Source organism: Podarcis vaucheri (genome assembly GCF_965113315.1).
Source record: "Podarcis vaucheri genome assembly, chromosome: 3".
NCBI lineage: Eukaryota > Metazoa > Chordata > Lepidosauria > Squamata > Lacertidae > Podarcis > Podarcis vaucheri.
Window position 1 is genome coordinate 120276817 of NC_138761.1, and position 21027 is coordinate 120297843.

Sequence of the window (21027 nt, forward strand, 5' to 3'; positions counted from 1 at the left end):
TAAAGGGACCCCTGACCATTCAGTCCAGTCATGGCCGACTCTGGGGTTGCGGCGCTCATCTCGCTTTATTGGCTGAGGGAGCTGGCGTACAGCTTCCAGGTCATGTGGCCAGCATGACTAAGTCACTTCTGGTGAACCAGAGCAGTGCACGGAAACACCATTTACCTTCCTGCCGGAGCGGTACCTATTTATCTACTTGCACTTTGACGTGCTTTCGAACTGCTAGGTTGGCAGGAGCAGGGACCGGGGATTCGAACCACCGACCTTCTGATCGGCGAGTCCTAGGCTCTGTGGTTTAATCCACAGCGCCACCCGTGTCCCACTCACTGAGTACTGATATGTAAATATAAAGCTGGTTGAATGACACTCAAGTAGCAGTTTCTTAATATGCTGAATTTATTAAGTGGGTATTATTTTCCTGCTTGTTGTATCATTATATTGTTGGATGATTCAATGTAAAACACCGGGGCTACGTATTTAATACACTGAAGTGGCATAGATTGCTGGATGTCTTTCTTCAGTGGATTAAAATCCTATTTCCAGGGTGCTCTCTCTCCCCCCCCCCTCAGTGTAAAAAGGTAAAGGTAAAGGACCACTGACAGTTAAGTCCAGTCGTGAACGACTCTGGGGTTGCAGCACTCATCTCGCTTTACTGGCCGAGGTAGCCGACGTTTGTCCGCAGACAGTTTTTCCAGCTAGCATGACTAAGCCGCTTTTGGCGAAACGAGCAGCGCACAGAAACACCGTTTACCTTCCCACTGGAGCGGTACCTATTTATCTACTTGCACTTTGACGTGCTTTCAAACTGCAAGGTTGGCAGGAGCTGGGACCAAACAACGGGCGCTCACCCCGTCACGGGGATTCGAACCGCCAACCTTCCAATCGGCAAGCCCAAGGCTCAGTGGTTTAGACCACAGCACCACCTGCATCCCTCCCCCCCCCAGTGTAATTTGTATATAAAGCCAGTTGTACCATTTATCTGATCTTACCGCATTTATCATAATATCTGAAACTGATTCTGCTTTCTGGATCGGATCCAGATCTATGCTCAGTGGAGATCTGCTTATGCTGGAAGAAGGGGCCAGGGATGCGCTGTTCACTTATTCCTCCTTCCCTCAGTGCCCCCCTGAAAATCTATGAACATGGTTGGGGCACCCTGGAGGGCTGCTGCAGGAAGGAAAAACTGGTGAATATTGCCTTCCCACTACTTTCCTGCAATGAAGAACCTCCATTGGATCATGGTGTCCTCTGTGGACAGACGTAGCTGTTCCATTCACAGACTGGACGCTCTGGTTCCAACCCATTAATAAATTTCTTCTGTTATTTCACTTCAAATATAGTTTCATTTACACTTCAACCTCTATTTTTTCGTTCTACAGTGGTGCCCCGCAAGACGAATGCCTCGCAAGACGGAAAACCTGCTAGACGAAAGGGTTTTCCGTTTTGGAGGTGCTTCGCAAGACGATTTCCCCTAAGGGCTTGCTTTGCAAGACGAAAACGTCTTGCAAGTGTTCAGATTTTTTTTTGCTCCCCCCCCTTTTTCTAAGCCGCTAAGCCACTAATAGCCTTTTAGCTGCTAATCCACTAATCCTTTAATAGCCGCTAAACCGCTAATAGCGCTAATCCGCTAAGCCGCTAATAGGGTTGCTTCGCAAGACGAAAAAACCGCTAGACGAAGAGACTCGCGGAATGGATTAATTTCGTCTTGCGAGGCACCACTGTATCTATATATTCTGGGACGCGGGTGGCACTGTGGGTTAAACCACAGAGCCTAGGACTTGCCAATCAGAAGGTCGCAGTTCGAATCCCCACGGCGGGGTGAACTCCCGTTGCTCGGTCCCTGCTCCTGCCAACCTAGCAGTTTGAAAGCATGTCAAAGTTCAAGTAGATAAATAGGTACCGCTCCGGCGGGAAGGTAAATGGCGTTTCCGTGCGCTGCTCTGGTTCGCCAGAAGTGGCTTAGTCATGCTGGCCACATGACCTGGAAGCTGTACGCCGGCTCCCTCAGCCAATAAAGCGAGATGAGCGCCGCAACCCCAGAGTCAGCCACGAATGGACCTACGGTAATAGTCAGGGGTCCCTTTACCATTACCTGATGTATAAGGCTCATTCAAGACAGTTTCTGGGAGTATACCCCATAGAACTCATTGGGACTTACTTCTGAGTCAACACACATATATGACTGTGCTAGAAGTATCCCATTTTCAAATTTCAACCTTTTAATTGCAGCCAAAGGTTAGAACTGAAAGCACAGATAGCAGATGCTTTCATAGCAGAATTCCAGCTTTCTCCAGAAGAAATGAATGTCCTTCGAAGCACAAGAGATGGGCCTGTTACAGAGGTAAGTACCATGAGCATGCACACCGATAATATTCTAGCTTTAGCAGTTGAGGTGGAACCTTTCTGTTCCATTTACCTTGTTCCTTTCATATTGTGCGTTCCCTAAAGCTCCTAATGTATCATAAAGAGTTGTTAATATGATCAAAACCGAGTATTTAACCCAGACATTCACCAGCACTTTCGTACTAAAACTCATGGGCTAAGCATATTAATGCTAGGATCTGTAAGTTAAGCATATTTTTTACTGAAGACTTGTGTTCATCAGTTATATATTTAAGAAGCCTGTCAAGCATTCTCTATATGCGAAGCCTTACTTCTTCGTTTTGAGTTATAGGTTATGAGTTTTTAACTTCTTATAGGTATATTTTTTGCGTTAGTCCCATAATTTTGTGTCTGCATGATTCCCTGATCTACCTATAAAAAAATCAAAATACTATTAGCCATTTACACTCTTTTACAACGTGCATGTACACACACACACACACACACTCTTCTAGTCCTACAAATAGAAAGGAAGAAATAAATCTTCAAAAAGTGAAAATCCTGGCACACAAAGGCTGTTGAGGTTTTTGACAAAGTTGTTGAGCTTTCTTTAGTTTTGCCCACAGTTGTTGCACTTTTTTTGGTAAAATCTAAAAAAAGTGTGTTTTTGAGCTATTTTTAAATGAAATTTGCCAAAATCTGCTCTATTGGCATGGGCTGCCATATGCCCAGTTTTTCCTGGACATTTCAGCGATTTCCACCTGGACACTGTTTGCAAGGGTTACTGGCTGTGTTCGCGAAATTGCGTTATGTATGGCAAACCCGCTTCCTTGACTTAACTCATAGACCATGCCTAGTGGTTTTCTTTAAATGTAGGCAAAAACATACCTTGATGTGTATTTGGAGAAATTATGTTTGGGATGGTGGTTGTGAAGTAAAACTCTTGTTTTAGTATTAATAATAGTATTGCATTGTTTAGCATTGAGATCTTGTCTATCCTCCCACTAGAAATTCCTTTAACTGCAAAGTTTGTGGCCTATAGTATAACGATCTGGGAATATTTCTGTGTGGACAGTTTGCTTTAATAAAATACCAGTTACTTTCAATCTTGTGTTTCCTAGGACTTTTTTAAGGTATTGGCGAGAGTAAAACAAATTCACAACGATGTCAAGATTCTTCTGCGCACAAACCAGCAGAGATCAGGGTGAGTTCTCACCGAAAAACTACAAAGCAACGGCTGAAGTAGTAGTCATCATTCAGTTTAAGCTGTATAAAGTGGGCTGTGAATATATTTGGAACGGGGAAATAGCTCTAAAGATTATTATGTGTTTAAAGATTTTTTTATTTTCATAAAACACTTTTAAAAAGCATTTAATTGTTTTAAATTTGCAGCCTAGAAATTATGGAGCAGATGGCTTTGCTTCAAGAGACTGCTTATGAGCAGCTTTACCGATGGGCTCAAGGTACCTTAGTTTTTTTGGATAATCCTTTTTCTTGAAAAGATGCTTATTTAAAGAATGTTAGCAGTGCTTGATATTAACCACAAGGTGGCAGTCTTGGAACACCTACCATATTCTATAGCCTCAACTTATTCATTACACTCATGTTTATGTCAGCATCGCCCTTGAGCCAGTGCCACCAACAGGACTTATCCACTTCAGCCCTGACTGGGCTAGGCGAGCTGGGTGGGTAGCACTTCCAGAGACCACCTTCTGCACAGGAACAGGTCAAAGTGCTGTGGACTCACAGCTTAGAGTTGCAAACACCGGATTCACTTGCATAAGAAAACAGTCGTCACACAGCAGAGTATAGCAGAGTCTAGCAGAGTATATAAACAACTCAGAGAGCAGCTCTGTAGAATATCTTCTTTATTCTATCTACAACTATTATACAACTATATACAGAGCTAAATAGGTCTAAGCATAAATGAATGCTGAACCGCACTGAGTGTCTGCAGCTGCTCTTAGCAGCAACCTTATCTAAACACACAATCTCTCTCTAACACACTCTCTCTCTCTCCGACACACTGACTGACTCTTTGATGTGGTGCTGGAGCAGAATAAGTAGAGACCAGAACACGCCTCCTCCTCTCTGGAGAATCAGCAGACTCCTCAGGAGATTCTTGGATATGGGAGGGGTGAAATCTCCTCAGTTTAATCCTGGGATATATATATATATTTTTGTTAATGTGTAAGATTAGCCAGCACTATTTGGTGCACCAAAATCATTATGGTTTATAGAAACATTTATTTTACTGTATTTATATATTGTTTTTCAGGAGGACCTTGCATGCATATAATTACATAAAATTATTAAAACAATAAGCACCAACAACTACACAATAAAACAAAACAGACAAATGGGAGAAAAATGAAGTCTTTTTGCAAATGTTTGCAGCTGTACAAGCAATACCAACTGCATTGGCATTATCTCCTCTCTTTCTTCTATCTTTCAGCCACTCACCCCACCACAGGAGTAGGTTAATTTTATAACAGGAATGTTTTAATAATAATAAAATTTATTACGGTCCCAGACCAGATTCACATACCGTACTACGCAAACATAAAACACAATAGAATAAAGTTTGAATTGACAATTGAATATGACAATAAACAATACGAATATGACAGCCATTAGAAATGTGGTTTAGGTTTTAGTCTCTAAAATATTATCTAGAGTTTGCATCTGAGGCCTAGGTCTTTGTAATAGCACAGCTTGTTCCCTGAGTTTTACGGCAGCTGGAATGTTGGAATGTTTTAATGTTCTAATATTTTAAGCTCCCTTATTAGCCCCTAGGCATCCTGATCCAAGACCTGCTGATTTGGAAATAACCATGTAGGACTCAAAATGACAGCCCTGGGCAGGACTCCTAAGTTTAGTCTCCTAGGCCTTGAGATGAGGAGTTTTAAAATACTGTATTTTTCACTCTATAAGATGCACCCGTCCATAAAACGCACCTAGTTTTAGAGGAGGAGAACAAGAAAAAAATATTCTCTCCCTCTCTGCTCAGCGCCTCTCCAGCAAAGTGGGAGGAGAAATGGAAGGGGCTCTGTTTCTCCTCCCGCTTCGCTGAAGGGGCGCGGCGCAGCTTTCCCTCTCTGCACAGAGCCTTTTCAGCACTGAAGAGGTGCTGCGCAGAGAGGGAAAGCTGCGCAGCTCCTCTCCAGCAGAGCAAAGTCAGAACAGCAAGAGGGATCGCTGTGCAGCGAAAGCAGTGATCCATCTTGCTGTTCTGGCTTCTGGGATAGCCGTGCCAAGCCTCTTCAGGCTCTTTGCAATGCAAAGCCTCTTGAGCGCAGCGGGAGGAGTGCTCCCACTGCGCTCAGGAGGCTTTACGTAGCTATTGCTTCAGTGAAAGCTGTGCAGCCTGCATTCGCTCCATAAGACACACACACATTTCCCCTTTTTAGGAGCGGAAAAGTGCGTCTTATAGAGCGAAAAATACGGTAAGCGTTTTAGTTACAAATAGGATTGCAACAACTTTCGTTTATTATTTTTAGAACGCTGTAAAGATTGGAAACATTGCTTACTATTGGCCTGATCTTTTCTTCTTTGCAGGCGAATGCAGAACTTTAACCCAAGAATCCTGTGACATTTCTCCAGTTCTAGCTCAAGCAATAGAAGCTTTGCAGGACAGGGCTGTTCTCTATAAGTATGTTGCCTATCTTAGTCGCAGAACATAATGTCACCAAGGTTAATATTCTGGGGGCTTCATCCTTCTGACCACAAGCTAGCTTAAAAAGTTCATTCATTATGGAATTGAATATTTCAAGGCTTTCCACCACTCTACATCTTTCTTGCTAAAGATTTGGGATAACTACCTATCAAATCATAACAGGGAACTTCCTTATTGCATGTTATGTTATGTTATGTTATGTTATGTTATGTTATGTTATGTTATGTTATGTTATGTTATGTTATGTTATGTTATGTTATGTTATGACTTTCCTTTTTTCAGCAGCAGTTGCCTGATTTTTAAAGAATGTTAGCAGTGCTTGATATTAACCAATAAGTGGCAGTCTTGGAACACCTACCAAATTCTATAGCGGGCGTAGGCAAACTCGGCCCTCTAGATGTTTTGGGACTACAACTCCCATCATCCTTAGCTAGCAGGACCAGTGGTCCGGGATGATGGGAGTTGTAGTCCCAAAACATCTGGCAGGCCGAGTTTGCCTATGCCTGTTCTATAGCATTCTTTTCGTTTAATGAAATGCCTTGCTGAAATACATCCTAATATTATTTCTACATTTTTATGTCTTTATAACACAAAGGCACAGTTCACATGTAACATCAGACTCTGATTTAGTGCAAGTTGGATGAACTTAAGCAAGTTGAAGCAGAACATCAGATTCATGTACTCCCTTTGCCTTTTCTACCCCCCCTGGCCCCCCCCCCGATAAAATAGCTGAAATTTCTGGAAAGTTTGGTTTCACTTTCAAGAATCTGAACTTAGCATTACATTCAAGGGATCCTGGTTTAAAGAATAATACAGTGGTATCTCTGGTTACGTACTTAATTTGTTCCGGTGGTCTGTTCTTAACCTGAAACTGTTCTTAACCTGAAGCACCACTTTAGCTAATGGGGCCTCCTGCTGCTGCCACCGCGCCACCAGAGCACGATTTCTGTTCTCATCCTGAAGCAAAGTTCTTAACCCGAGGTACTATTTCTGGGTTAGCGGAGTCTGTAACCTGAAGCGTATGTAACCTGAAGCGTATGTAACCCGAGGTACCGCTGTAGAATCATAGCGCTGGAAGGGGCCCTGGCGATCATCTGGTCCAACCGCTTGCAATGCAGGAATATGCAGCTGTCTGTTACGGGGCTCAAACCTGCAACTTTGGCATTATCAGCACCACACCCTGACCAACTGCACTATACCCCTGTTAGCAAACTTATTTTCATAACAAAAGAGCTTCAAACCATGGGTTTAAACAAGGATCCCTTATTGAAACCTAATGCTAAACTTGTGTCAGGCAGGCTTAATTCGGCCCATGTGTTGCAGGCCCACCCCCTTAAAAAAAACCCTCTGCCACCAATATAATACAGTAGTACAGTGGTGCCCCGCAAGACGAATGCCTCGCAAGACGGAAAACTCGCTAGACGAGAGAGTTTTCCGTTTTGGAGGTGCTTCGCAAAACGAATTTCCTATGGGCTTGCTTCGCAAGACGACAATGTCTTGCGAGTTCCTGCTGGTTTTTTCCTCCCCCCCCCTTTTTCTAAGCCGCTTATCAGCTGATCCGATCAGCAGATAAGCCGCTAATAGCGCTAATCCGCTAATCCGTCAATGGGCTTGCTTCGCAAGATGAAAAAACCGCTAGAAGAAGAGAATCACAGAACGGATTCTTTTCGTCTTGCGAGGCACTACTGTACCTTGATTTACAAACTTAATTCGTTCCGAAATTCCATTCTTAAACCAAAGCATTCTTAAACTAAGGCATGTTTTTCTATAACAGCAGGGGACTCAACTTACAAATGGAACACACTCAGCAGGAAGCGGAACATGTTCTGCTTCCAAGGCAAAGTTCACAAACCCAAACACCTACTTCTTGGTTTGCAGCGTTCTTAATTCGAGTTGTTCATAAACTAAGCTGTTCTTAAACCAAAGTACCACTGTATTTGCTTATGTTCCCATATTTTCTAGCTTAGGTGGTCATTTCCCATCTGGAACCGCAGATGATTAGCTCATCCACATATTCAGGGAACCTATTGTCTTTTGAAACAAACCACCAGATCCTGTGTTGGGAGGCTGAGGCATGGTACTGACCAATTTCACGCCGTGATAGGTATTTTCGGAGCTCAAGTGGTGAATTATTCAGACAGTTTATTTCTGTGCATAGTATACTTAACATTCCCATAAAGCAAGGCACCTTAGTGACTGGAGTGGCAATATAAAGCACGTGGATTTTAATAAAGTGCCCCTTCATTTCCACTGCAGATACACTCTTGATGAGTTTGCAACAGCCAGAAGAAGTGCTGTGGTCCGTGGTTTTATCGATGCTCTTACTAGAGGCGGTCCAGGAGGAACCCCCCGGCCTATCGAAATGCATTCCCATGATCCTCTGAGGTACAGCGGTCACGGAAGCGTACGCTGCATGGTGGTTTTGCTGCCAGAATAACCATTTAATGCAGCAGGATGTTTTGGTTTTTGGTTTTAGATATGTAGGAGACATGTTGGCTTGGCTCCATCAGGCTACTGCTTCAGAAAAAGAGCATCTGGAAGCCCTGTTAAAACATATCACTACTGAAGGTATTGCTCAATTTTGGGAAATGTGTGTTTTAAATCAGTTTTTATTGGTTTTCATACATATATCACACATTATTCAACTTAACCAAACAATCGTTTTGTAAATTCCCCTCTCCCCCTTGGCTTCCCTCCATTTCCATTTCTGGTTTGTTAAACCACTTGTTGCATTCTGCTGCTTATATATAGTAGTATATTATCACGTTGTTGTCTTTCTTGTTCTCTCTAATTACATTACATATGTTTATTTAAACCCTGCCATAGAGTCCATACTTTTACTTTGTTTCTGCAAGTATGTTACAAAAGGTTCCCATTCTTTTCCAAAGTCACCATTATCTTTTTCACGCAGTTTATCTGTCAATTTTGCTAATTCTGCATATTCCATCAACTTTTCATGCCATTGTTCTTTGGATGGTATTTCTCCCATCTTCCAGTTTTGTGCTATTAAAATTCTTGCTGCTGTTGTCGCATACATAAATAGTGTCCTCAATTCTTTCTTCACATCTTGTCCTAAAATACCCAGCAGAAAAGCTTCTGGTTTCTTTACAAATGTTATTTTAAACCTTTTTTTCAATTCGTTATAGGTCATTTCCCAATAATATTTTACAATCTTACATTCCCACCACATAGGAAATGTGTATTTGGAATCTCCAGGGAAAGATGTAGGTGGCGATAAGCATCTACCAGTGTACTTCAGCAGATATTTGTTCTGTGTAACTGGGGGGCATGGGGGCATGGAGGATTGTAAAAAAAGCATTGGCAAGTCCAAGGTGCGCACAGAGAAGTGTGGAAAGTAAACGAGTTGGATTTGGGCGGTTTTACATACATAATCATTTTATTTGTGTATTGACTTTCCATAATTATTATTTTTTTTTTTTAAAAAAAAGATATTTATTAAAGTTTCCAATTTTTTACAAACAAAAAGAAAAAAAACAGACATAAAAAGAAAAAAGTTAAAAACACATAAATTTCTCAACTTATTTTCTCATAACATATTTCCCCGACCTCCTCTTACCTCCCCTTCTTGTATATCCAGTTCACATTATTTGTGCAGCAAATCCTTATCTCAAAGCATTACAGCTTTAAAGGCAAGAAAATACCTTATTTTCTCTCCAACATCTTAGGCTATTATAACCTTAAATTCTTACTTATAAAAAGAAAACCATTTTATCATATTCCTTTGTACCTTTACAGCTAGAAACCACTTAATTTCAATCCAACATCATTCAGCATTCCTTAATTTTACAGTGTTTTTGTAAATAGTCCTTACATTTTTTCCACTCTTCTTCTGCCGACTCTGACTTTCCATAATTATAACCATGCTCAGGGCAGCTTATAGCATGAGGGGAAAATATACACAATTCTCACAAAATCTGTGATGTGTTAGAGTTGCCTAGGTGTGACTTTTTTCAAGGGAGTGTGTGGTAATGGGAAGCATGGTTGCTGAAATACCTCTGAATAACTCTCGCTGTGTTTCCTTTCAGGAGTGGAAAAAAATATGCAAGAAGTGATTGGACACATCACAGAAGGCGTTTGCCGGCCTCTGAAGGTGGGTGGAGCATGTTGGTTTATGTGTTCCCTTGGAATAGGTAAAGGGACCCCTGACCATTAGGTCCAGTCGTGGCCGACTCTGGGGTTGCGGCGCTCATCTCACTTTATTGGCTGAGGGAGCCGGTGTTTGTCCGTAGACAGCTTCCGGGTCATGTGGCCAGCATGACTAAGCCGCTTCTGGCAAACCAGAGCAGCGCATGGAAACGCTGTTTACCTTCCCGCCGGAGTGGTATCTATTTATCTACTTGCACTTTGACATGCTTTAGAACTGCTAGGTTGGCAGGAGCAGGGACCAAGCAACAGGAGCTCACCCCATTGTGGGGATTCGAACCGCCGACCTTCTGATCGGCAAGTCCTAGGCTCTCTGCTTCAATCCACAGTGCCACCCGCGTCCCCATTGGAATAAGACTGCATTTATTAACAAGGTGCATTTTCCCATATAGTCCTGTAGTCCTATAAAAAGCAAGAAAAAGCAGGACAAAACTTGTTGGAAACTTGTCCATTGTTCCCGTTATATATTTCATTGAAACAATACTGGCTTCTTATTTCCCTAAATTATTTCGTCATGATGAATTTTCCAACCTCATTTGAAGCAAAACTTCTATCACTTTGTGCCTCAAGTTACTGGTCCCAGAAAAACAGGCATGATTAATGGGAGGGCCAACACTGCGGCCCTGGCTTCCTGCTTCTGAATACTGGGATGGGGCAGGGGCAGGATGAGGGCATCAGCAGAACCAATCCAGCAGTTCTGCTGCCGCGCCCATACCTCCCAACCCCCACCCCACCCCTAATGTCTTACCTGCTTGAAGACAACATAAAAAAGGTCAAGGGACCCCTGACCATTCGGTCCATTTGTGGCCTACTCTGGGGTTGTGGCGCTCATCTCGCTTTATTGGCCGAGGGAGCCAGCGTACAGCTTCCGGGTCATGTGGCCAGCAGGACTAAGCCGCTGGTGGCGAACCAGAGCAGCGCACGGAAATGCTGTTTACCTTCCTGCCGGAGCGGTACCTACCGTATTTTTCACTCTATAGGACGCACCCGACCATAGCATGCACCTTGTTTTAGAGGGGGAGAACAAGAAAAAAAATATATCTCCCTCTCCGCGCAGCGCCCCTTCAGCGAAGCGGCAGGAGAAATGGAGCCCCTTCCATTTCTCCTCTCGCTTCGCTGAAGGGGTGCTGCGCAGAGAGGGGAAAGCTGCGCAGCGCCTCTCCAGCAAAGCAAAGCCAGGAGAGCGAGAGGGATCGGTGCGCACCGACCCCTCTCGCTCTCCAGGCTTCAGCGAAAGCAACTCGAAGCCTCCGGAGTGTGGCAGGAGCACTCCCACTGCGCTTCGGAGGCTTCGCGTTGCTATCGCTGAAGCCATGGGGCCTGCATTCGCTCCATAAGATGCACACACATTTCCCCTTAATTTTTGGAGGGGAAAAGTGTGTCTTATAGAGTGAAAAATACGGTATTTATCTACTTGCACTTTGACGTGCTTTCGGACGGCTAGGTTGGCAGGAGCAGGGACTGAGCAACGGGAGCTCACCCCGTAGTGGAGATTTGAACTGCCAACCTTCTGATCGGCAAGTCCTAGGCTCTGTGGTTTAACCCACAGCGCCAGCTGCGTCCCTTTTGAAGACAGCATAGACGCTGTCTTCATAATGGGATGTGAAAGAATTCTACATAACTGATGTTTGTGTCAATCTCCTTTCTCAGGTGAGGATTGAACAGGTGATCGTAGCCGAACCAGGAGCAGTCCTGCTGTATAAAATTTCTAATCTTCTCAAATTTTACCACCACACCATCAGGTAAAGGGAAACAAAAGAGAAAAACAAATTCCTTGCTTTGCATTACAGTGTTTAGAATTTCAGAGCTGGTAGAGTTGGTTTTGCATTGAGCAGGAAAATAACAAATTCCTAGTACTGCTTTTAGTAAGTAAGAAATCTTTATTTTATTAAGATAATCTCTGTACTATTTATAACTTGTATTTGGAAAAAAATATTCTGATATTATCACAACAATACCCTTTCGATGTGCTTTCAATTCACTTTGCTCCTTCTTTAAAATTACATCCCTGGACTCCTGCCCTCTTCAAGCAATGATAGTACCATTATGCTGAGCTTCCGAGGCAACTAGTCGGACCATAATTGGCCATTAGAAAAAGCATCCTTTTGCAAAACACTCAGCTTTGGAGTTGTCCTGGTTTTCCAGTTTTCCTGCAGAATTTCCAAAGGGAGACTAGAATCACGTCAGTTCACTTTACTTCAAAGCCATGTATTCATTGATGAGAGCAAGTACATGTTCCACATTGTAAAGGACATTAAACCAGCTGTTCTACATAAGGGAAATTAGTTGTGGAACTCAATAATATCAGCATCTAGCAGAGCCATGGGAAGCCTCGGGCCCTCAATATGTTGTAAAATTGCATCTCCATTCAGCTCCAAGCAACATAGCCAGTGGTCAGGGATGATAGTACTAATCCAACAACATTTGGAAGGCCGCACGCTTCCCACTCCTCAGAGTTTGGTGGCCTCTTGCCTTTAAAGGTAAACTGACCCCTGACTGTTAGGTCCAGTCATGGCCAACTCTGGGGTTGCGGCGCTCATCTCGCTTTATTGGCCGAGGGAGCCGGCGTACAGCTTCCGGGTCATGTGGCCAGCATGACTAAGCCGCTTCTGGCGAACCAGAGCAGCGCACAGAAACGCCGTTTACCTTCCTGCCGGAGTGGTACCTATTTATCTACTTGCACTTTGACGTGCTTTCGAACTGCTAGGTTGGCAGGAGCAGGGACCGAGCAACGGGAGCTCACCCCGTCACAGGGATTTGAACTGCCGACCTGATCGGCAAGCCCTAGGCTCTGTGGTTTAGACCACAGCGCCACCCGCGTCTCCTCTTGCCTTTAGAGAACACCTAAAAGCACCAGGCAATATACAGTGGTACTTCAGGTTACATACACTTCAGGTTACATACGCTTCAGGTTACAGACTCCGCTAACCCAGAAATAGTGCTTCAGGTTAAGAACTTTGCTTCAGGATGAAAACAGAAATCGTGCTCCGGCGGTGCAGCGGCAGCAGGAGGCCCCATTAGCTAAAGTGGTGCTTCAGGTTAAGAACAGTTTCAGGTTAAGAACAGACCTCCGGAATGAATTAAGTACTTAACCTGAACTACCACTGTATAGGTTTCTTTTAGTTACTAGGTGCTACGTTTTCAGAAAACATTTTGTAGCATTTTATTGGGCTAAATAGCTGGACTTTGATATATGTCTGCTTTGGTTATCGTGAAATTTCCTACTGCCTCTCTTTCTCTCTCCCAATTTCCAGTAATATTGTGGGGAACACCGCAGCCATGCTGTTAACTACAATGGAAGAGATGCATGTCTTGAGTAAAAAGATATTCTTCAACAGTTTGAGCCTTCATGCAAGCAAACTGATGGATAAGGTCTGTTTCAGGGGTTAGTCAACTCTCTCTCCCTTCCCTGCTTCTGCAGTTGTAGGTTCAGTGGACCCCCTGTGCAGGTATCAAGCTTGGAAGTCCAAGTTCTGTACTATCGAAGTGATCGCCAACCTTGCTGTTGGCTTTTGCATTTCATCTGTGCACCGTTGCCTTCTTAGCACCATGTGAAACTCCGTGGTCCATCAGCACCCTTCGCCGCCAAGTCTCGCCTATGCTGCTCACCAGACTTCTCTGCCCTTCCTCGTTCTTCACCTTCCCCCTCCCACTGACCAATGCCGTTTACTTCAGTGCCACCTCAAATCTGGCGCTTAAAGCCTTTTGCACTAAAAGAAGTGGAACGAGGCCACTGAGTGTCAAACTTAGTATACTTTGCTAAGGAACACCTACCTGAAATGAAAGCAGGTCAACAAATCAGTAAACTCACACTGCATTTATTTGCACTGGGACACTAAAGAGAAAAGGTTGCCAGTTATTATTCTCTAACTGTTACTACTCAGAGCTCATACATTCTGGTGTAGTCTGTCACTGCTATGCTATGGGATCATAGTTGCTGTTACCACCATTGCTGATCCACAGTGGTCACTATGAAAATCCAGCAAGGTTTTTACAGCAGTGGTCTCAGTTTTGTCCTCAGTTCTCAGTTCTGTCCAGTTCTGTGGGTAGTAGGAGATGGGTGATTTACTCAATGGGCATGGTAAACCTGTTGACGACTGTTAACGACTTCATTGGTCCTACAGGAAAAAGCAAGGGCTAGTATGCAGATGACCAAAAATAGCTTTAGTATATGTAATGAGACAAGAATCCAATATCTCAGTATCTGGTCCAATATTCAGAGCAGGTCTCTCCATAGTTTTCAGTTTAGTAATAAGTTGTAATTTGTTTTGTAGGTTGAACTGCCACCTGCAGATCTTGGCCCAAGCTCTGCGCTGACTCAGACCCTTGCTCTGCTGCGGGAGGTTCTAGCATCGCACGACTCTTGCGTCATTCCTTTGGATACCCGCCAAGCTGACTTTGGGCAGGTAAAATTGGTTGAAATTGCAAGGAGCCACAGCAACTTGAGGGAAGGGCTTTGGGGGGATGGGATGACAGAAACCGTGATTCAGACAATTAAATTCCACGCTAGGTTTCCCAATGGAAAAAGAGGAGAAACGCTGCTCGATCCGTGGCAGTTTCTAATTATAGCAGAAGTGGAATTATTTTGCGTAGATCAGGATCAAGAATAGACAGTGGTGAGCAGCTCCTGCAGTTGTGTCTGGGGCTCTCCTGCAAGAGAAAACATTGTTTTATGTTTGGCAGCAGAGATGTCTAACAATGTCACCTGGGTAGATCATGTGACCTAGCCCCCACCTCACCTCGTTGAGTGCTGGAGATTCCTCCTCTCTCAATTATTCTCTGTTTTTGCACAGGGCAGAGCAGGTTTCTGCTCCTTGCTAGCTATCCCTTGACCTCAAGCCTCTTCGCTGTTTCTCTTCTGTTTAAACAACAGTGATGCCAGTCTCAGCTTTATTCTGTGGCCCTGTGACGTGATCCTGAGCTTGGATGTCCACTACGCTAGACACCTCAGGCAGTTGCTTGTTGTGCGTTGCATTGAAAACCTCCAAGAGAGGGATCTGGCTCTTTTGCTGTGCTGCTCCTGATAGGAAGCTGTTGGAACGTTTTTATTTAAATGTCCAGCCTCCTTGTAATTCGAACCTGCCTTTTTCTCAGAGCAAGGTTTGGACATCATAAGCAAGCACCACCAATTGCCTAAGCTGTTGCGTCTGCACTGGGCTGGCAATGACTTGCGCAACTTCCCTGTGCAACATCCTTTTCAGACTTTTAACAAGCCAGCTGACTGTGCAGTAGACAGCGCAAGTGGCTGGCAATGCTTCTTTGTAGCACCTGAAGCTCCTTTCGGAGGCAAATGCTCTTCCCCCGGTTTCAGCCTCATTCCTCCGCTTTGGGAGATGTAGAGAAAGGGGAATGGACAAGAATTCTCACCAGTTACAGCATTTTTTGCACGCTCTTCTTCCCGTTAGGTTCTCTCTTGCGTGCTGGATCCCCTGTTGCAGATGTGTACTGTGTCTGCCAGTAACTTGGGGTCTGCTGACATGGCAACTTTCATGGTGAATTCGCTTCATATGATGAAGACAACACTGGCTCTGTTTGAATTCACAGATAAACGGCTAGAAATGTTACAGTACCAGGTAAACGTCCAGTCAACCTCCCGATGTTTTCTTTGCTATTAAACATTAACAGGGAATGCCGTATGTTTCTGTGTACAGTGGTACGTCAGGTTAAGAACTTAATTCGTTCTGGAGGTCTGTTCTTAACCTGAAACTGTTCTTAACCCGAAGCACCACTTTAGCTAATGGGGCCTCCTGCTGCCGCTGCACCGCCGGAGCACGATTTCTGTTTTCATCCTGAAGCAAAGTTCTTAACCCGAGGTACTATTTCTGGGTTAGCAGAGTCTGTAACCTGAAGCGTCTGTAACCTGAGGTACCACTGTAGTTTCAACCATCTAACCTTTGCTGCCACTGCCAGTAAGTACTGAAAACACAGGAAGAAGTTTGCTGTATTATGTAAATAAATACAGTGGTACCTCGGGTTACATATGCTTCAGGTTACAGACTCCGCTAACCCAGAAAAAGAACGGACCTCCAGAACGAATTAAGTTCTTAACCCAAGGTACCACTGTACCACAGAGCTGAGCCCCTCTTTGAAAGATGTAATGTCTTTGTTTCTTTTGCATGATTTATAACCCACTCTTAATTAAAACCCACGCAGGAGCTAAATGGTTTATTTACACTGTAGCTTGCAACAAGCAGCAGATTCACGACCCAAGGATCTGGGAATACCACATTGTAGCAGAATAATATATGCACTTGTGGATTTCCTGAGAAAGTGGACGGCTCTGAAAATAGTCTAGCCCTATGTCTTTTTCAGTGAATGAACTCGGAAGGCATCACTAGTGGGTAGACTTTTGGTTCTCAAATTTCTTACCTCAGGTTAAGAACTTAATTCGTTCTGGAGGTCCGTTCTTAACCTGAAACTGTTCTTAACCTGAAGCACCACTTTAGTTAATGGGGCCTCCCGCTGCCGCCGTGCAATTTCTGTTCTCATCCTGAAGCAAAGTTCTTAACCCGAGGTAATATTTCTGGGTTAGCGGAGTCTGTAACCTGAAGCGTATGTAACCTGAAGTGTATGTAAGCTGAAGCGTATGTAACCCGAGGTACCACTGTATTAGATAAGGATTTTTTGACTCAAAGATCATGTAAAAAAACCTGGGGTTGTCCAATACACAGATAGTGGCATGGGGGGGGGGAGAAGCGGCGCGCTTGCCGGCCAGCCAGTTGGCGGGAGGGCAACTTCCCCTGATGCCGCAGCGAGCGGGAAACACTCCCTAGATTGTTTCCCACACGCAGCAGCATGGAGGAAGTTGCGCTCTCACCAACTGGCTGGCTGGGGGGAGCACAACTTCCCCTGACCTAGGCAGCGTTTCCTGCCCGCGGGGGTGGGGGGAAAAGCTCAACAACTTTGGCCCATCCCCTCATTTTCTTAAAATTGAGTCTCTAAAAATAAGGGGGGTCTTATACCTGGGAATGTCTTATAGATGGAAAAATACGGTAAATGTGAAACAAGCTCCTCAAAATGTGTGTATCTTCACAGCTTTGTATGTAAAGTCAACATACAGATGTGTACAACCACAGAAACGTAATTTACGGGAAGCTACAACAAAACAGAGGGACGCAGGTGGCGCTGTGGTCTAAACCACTGAGCCTTGGGCTTGACGATTGGAAAGTTGGCAGTTCGAATCCCTGCGACGGCGTGAGCTCCTGTTGCTTGGTCCCTGCTCCTGCCAACCTAGCGGTTTGAAAGCGCGTCAAAGTGCAAGTAGATAAATAGGTACCGCTCTGGTGGGAAGGAAAACGGTGTTTCCGTGCCCTGCTCTGGTTCGCCAGAAGCGGCTTTGTCATGCTGGCCACATGACCCGGAAGCTGTATGCCGGCTCCCTCGGCCAATAAAGCGAGATGAGCGCTGCAACCCCAGAGTCGGCCACGACTGGACCTAATGGTCAGGGGTCCCTTTACCTTTACCTAAGACAAAACAGCAGTAGTGAAGCAGGTAAATGCTTCACCCATGCCTTGCAACACAAGCTCCTTATTTTTCTTTACATGAAGGAAAGACAACACATACAAACTACGTATATTTTTCCTCTGTGTTAGAATCTTTATTTTTAAATGCCCTCCCTCTTAATGTTAGGGTTAGCTGATTTTTTGCATTTCCTAGGTTTTTCTGATAAAGTCCTGATGAGCCAGGGATCCAGTGGAGCTTAGCAAAATGATAGACAGGTACAATCAGGCATCATTGTGCAGGGCTGAGAAGTGATGCTTGAGATGCAGAGTTCACCAGACTATCTTCTCCATGCATTTAAATTTCCCAAATCCTATTTATAGCAGCTGCCCCTCCTAGAGCCTTGATACGCTTTGTTTCGATGGGCAATGCATATTATGATGAATTAACCAAGTGAGACGTCGTTATCCAAATGCACCCTTATTGTGAAAGTGGATTGGATGGATTAGTCTCAGGACTGTTCCCAAATTCCATCCTTTTTGGGAGATGGTAGGTAAAGGTAAAGGTACCCCTGCCCGAGCGGGCCAGTCTTGACAGACTCTGGGGTTTGTGCGCCCATCTCACATCTATAGGCCGGGGGCCAGCGCTGTCCGGAGACACTTCCGGGTCACGTGGCCAGCGTGACAAAGCTGCATCTGGCGAGCCAGCGCAGCAAACGGAACGCCGTTTACCTTCCCGCTGGTAAGCGGTACCTATTTATCTACTTGCACCCAGAGGTGCTTTCGAACTGCTAGGTTGGCAGGCGCTGGGACCGAGCAGCGGGAGCGCACCCCGCCGCGGGGATTCGAACCGCCGACCATTCGATCGGCAAGCCCTAGGCACTGAGGCTTTTACCCACAGCGCCACCCGCGTCCCTTGGGAGATGGTACTCCTGTTCAAAATCTGAGTGAGGTTATTTTTATTTATTTCGTACAGCACTTGATTGTAAAAAAATAATAATCTCAAAAGCAGCTTACAAAAGATAAAACAAGAAAATCAAGAAATATTTGTTATCGTACTTTGAAAAGTTAAAATGCAAAAACAGATTGAAATTATCAAATGGGTATGTATGGTTCTGGAGGTGGATTATGCCCATATAGGGGAGGGAAAGGGTCAGCAAACGTTTTCAGCAGGGGGCTGGTCCACTGTCCCTCAGACCTTGTGGGGGGCCAGACTGTATTTTTTAGGGGGGAAATGAACGAATTCCTATTCCCCACATATAACCCAGAGATGCATTTTTTAAAAAAGCACACATTCTACTCATGTCAAAACACCAGGCAGGCCCCACAAATAACCCAGAGATGCATTTTAAATAAAAGGACACATTCTACTCATGTAAAAACACGCTGATTCCCAGACCGTCCACGGACCAGATTTAGAAGGCAGTTGGGCCGGATCCAGCCCCTGGGCCTTAGTTTGCCTACCAATGGCTTAACACAACAAGCATGGGCTCCATGTGAGGAGATTGCAGCCTCTTTAACTCCTCCCTGGTCATTTTGAAACCATGTGACACTGAGCCTAAACCATGGTTTGGTTTGGATTTTCATCCAGATCAGGGCTCATGGCTTGACTCTTCCCAAACAAACCGTGAGCTGTAGCCAAGCTTTACCATATGGTTGACAACCTGTGGTTTGTCCGGGAGAGCTGAACCATGAGTCGGAGGGGTGTTGTTTGGCTTTTTGCCTTGGGGACAGTCCAAACCCCTGGGCAGCAATGGCAGGACTTAATGGAGCATCACAGCCCTGCCACTTGCACTAACCAGGTTGGAAGGGCGGGTATGTGCGGCAATGCATCTTTACTATGCTGGTTTCAGATTCAGGACCTTTTGGCGGTTGAGAGCCAGTGTGGTGTAGTGGTTAAGAGCGGTAGATTTGTAATCTGGGGAACCGGGTTCATGTCTCCACTCCTCCACATGCAGCTGCTGGGTGACCTTGGGCTAGTCACACTTCTCTGAAGTCTCTCAGCCCCACTCACCTCACAGGGTGTTTGTTGTGGGGGAGGAAGGGAAAGGAGATTGTGAGCCGCTTTGAGACTCCTTCGGGTAGTGATAAAGCGGGATATCAAATCCAAACTCTTCTTCTTCTTCTTTCTTTTCCCGCCCCATTTTTCCTCCAGCAGTAGCTTCCATCCACTTGTTGGTTGTGAATATGCATTGGAGCATTCACTGCTCTGACTCCCCAATGGGCAGCAGCCACTCAGACCAGCCAATGAAAGCTGGTTCATCTGCTGTGTAGGGGCAGATGGAGGGAAACCTTTGTTTCTTCCAAATCTTTAGTATGGTGGATCAAGTTACAGTGGACCCTCCGGATACGAACTTAATTCGTTCCGGGAGTCCTTACGTACCCTGAAAAGTCCGCAACACGAGGCCCCGCTTCTACGCATGTGTGCGGCGTGATAGAGCGCTTCTGTGCGCAGCACGCAGAGTGCTTCTGCGCATGTTCAAAGCACACAGAGCACTTCTGTGCATGCAGGCACGGCGAAACCCGGAAGTATACACACTTCCGGGTTTGACGCGTTCACAACCCGAAAGTTACGTTATCTGAAGGTAACATAACCCAAGGGTTATGTTATTATTATTATTGGCCCATATGTAATGTGCTTTGAATGCACTTAATTTCGTAACATGGTCAAAATGCTTCCATTGCATTCAGTGACTTTTCTTCCGAATTGCTTTCGCCGACAAGCTGTTTCTTCAGTTACCATTCCGATAAGTAAGAAATGTCTTCCTTCCGTCTTTTAGATTGAAGCGCACTTGGATACCCTTATAAATGAGCAAGCATCCTATGTATTGAATAGAGTGGGCCTGAGTTACATCTATAACATTGTACAGCAGCACAAACCAGAGCAGGTAAGCAATAATTTTGGGGAGAAATGCGTATAGACCACTTCTGTTCCAAACTGTGAGTAACTAAAACTGTTGTGGTGCAGTTAAGATGTAATCTGATTTATGTGTCAAGGGTAGTGATGTTAAATCCTCGACAAAAATCTTTTGGAGAATATTCTCGATTAATGAGAATATTAGAGAATTTTCATTTAAAATAGAATATTCCTTTTAATGCATTGGAAATGATATAATTAGTTAATATACATGTTTATTCATGGGTAAACCTGTTCAGATGGCTACCAAAAACTGTACAGATACTTTTATTCAATGGGGCAATGCAGTGAATTCACATCTTTGATTTTTTGCACCAAACTTGAAATTGAAAATTCAACGTGAATGACTCACGTTAATCACTAAGCCTGCCACTAACCAAATATTTACCATCAACTTTGAATTCTAATTATGTGGTGTATGTGTGAAATGTGGCTTTTAAAGGAACATAAAAACAACCTCAGGTCCGCTACATGAGTACGTTCTTTAATAAGCATATCTACAATGAGAA

At 44.4% G+C, this 21027-nt stretch overlaps 1 protein-coding gene across 1 annotated transcript in view; it reads left to right on the plus strand.

Annotated features, from left to right (window-relative positions):
* Positions 1-21027, plus strand: part of COG6 (component of oligomeric golgi complex 6) — a 30599-nt gene that overhangs the window by 5625 nt on the left and 3947 nt on the right. Inside the window, exons 5-16 of the mRNA XM_082216381.1 lie at positions 2230-2341; positions 3444-3526; positions 3715-3785; positions 5881-5974; positions 8255-8383; positions 8475-8566; positions 10045-10109; positions 11813-11904; positions 13417-13534; positions 14437-14568; positions 15568-15735; positions 20382-20489. Of these exons, the coding sequence (XP_082072507.1) occupies positions 2230-2341; positions 3444-3526; positions 3715-3785; positions 5881-5974; positions 8255-8383; positions 8475-8566; positions 10045-10109; positions 11813-11904; positions 13417-13534; positions 14437-14568; positions 15568-15735; positions 20382-20489 (1264 nt within the window). The remainder of the gene's footprint in view (positions 1-2229; positions 2342-3443; positions 3527-3714; positions 3786-5880; positions 5975-8254; positions 8384-8474; positions 8567-10044; positions 10110-11812; positions 11905-13416; positions 13535-14436; positions 14569-15567; positions 15736-20381; positions 20490-21027) is intronic.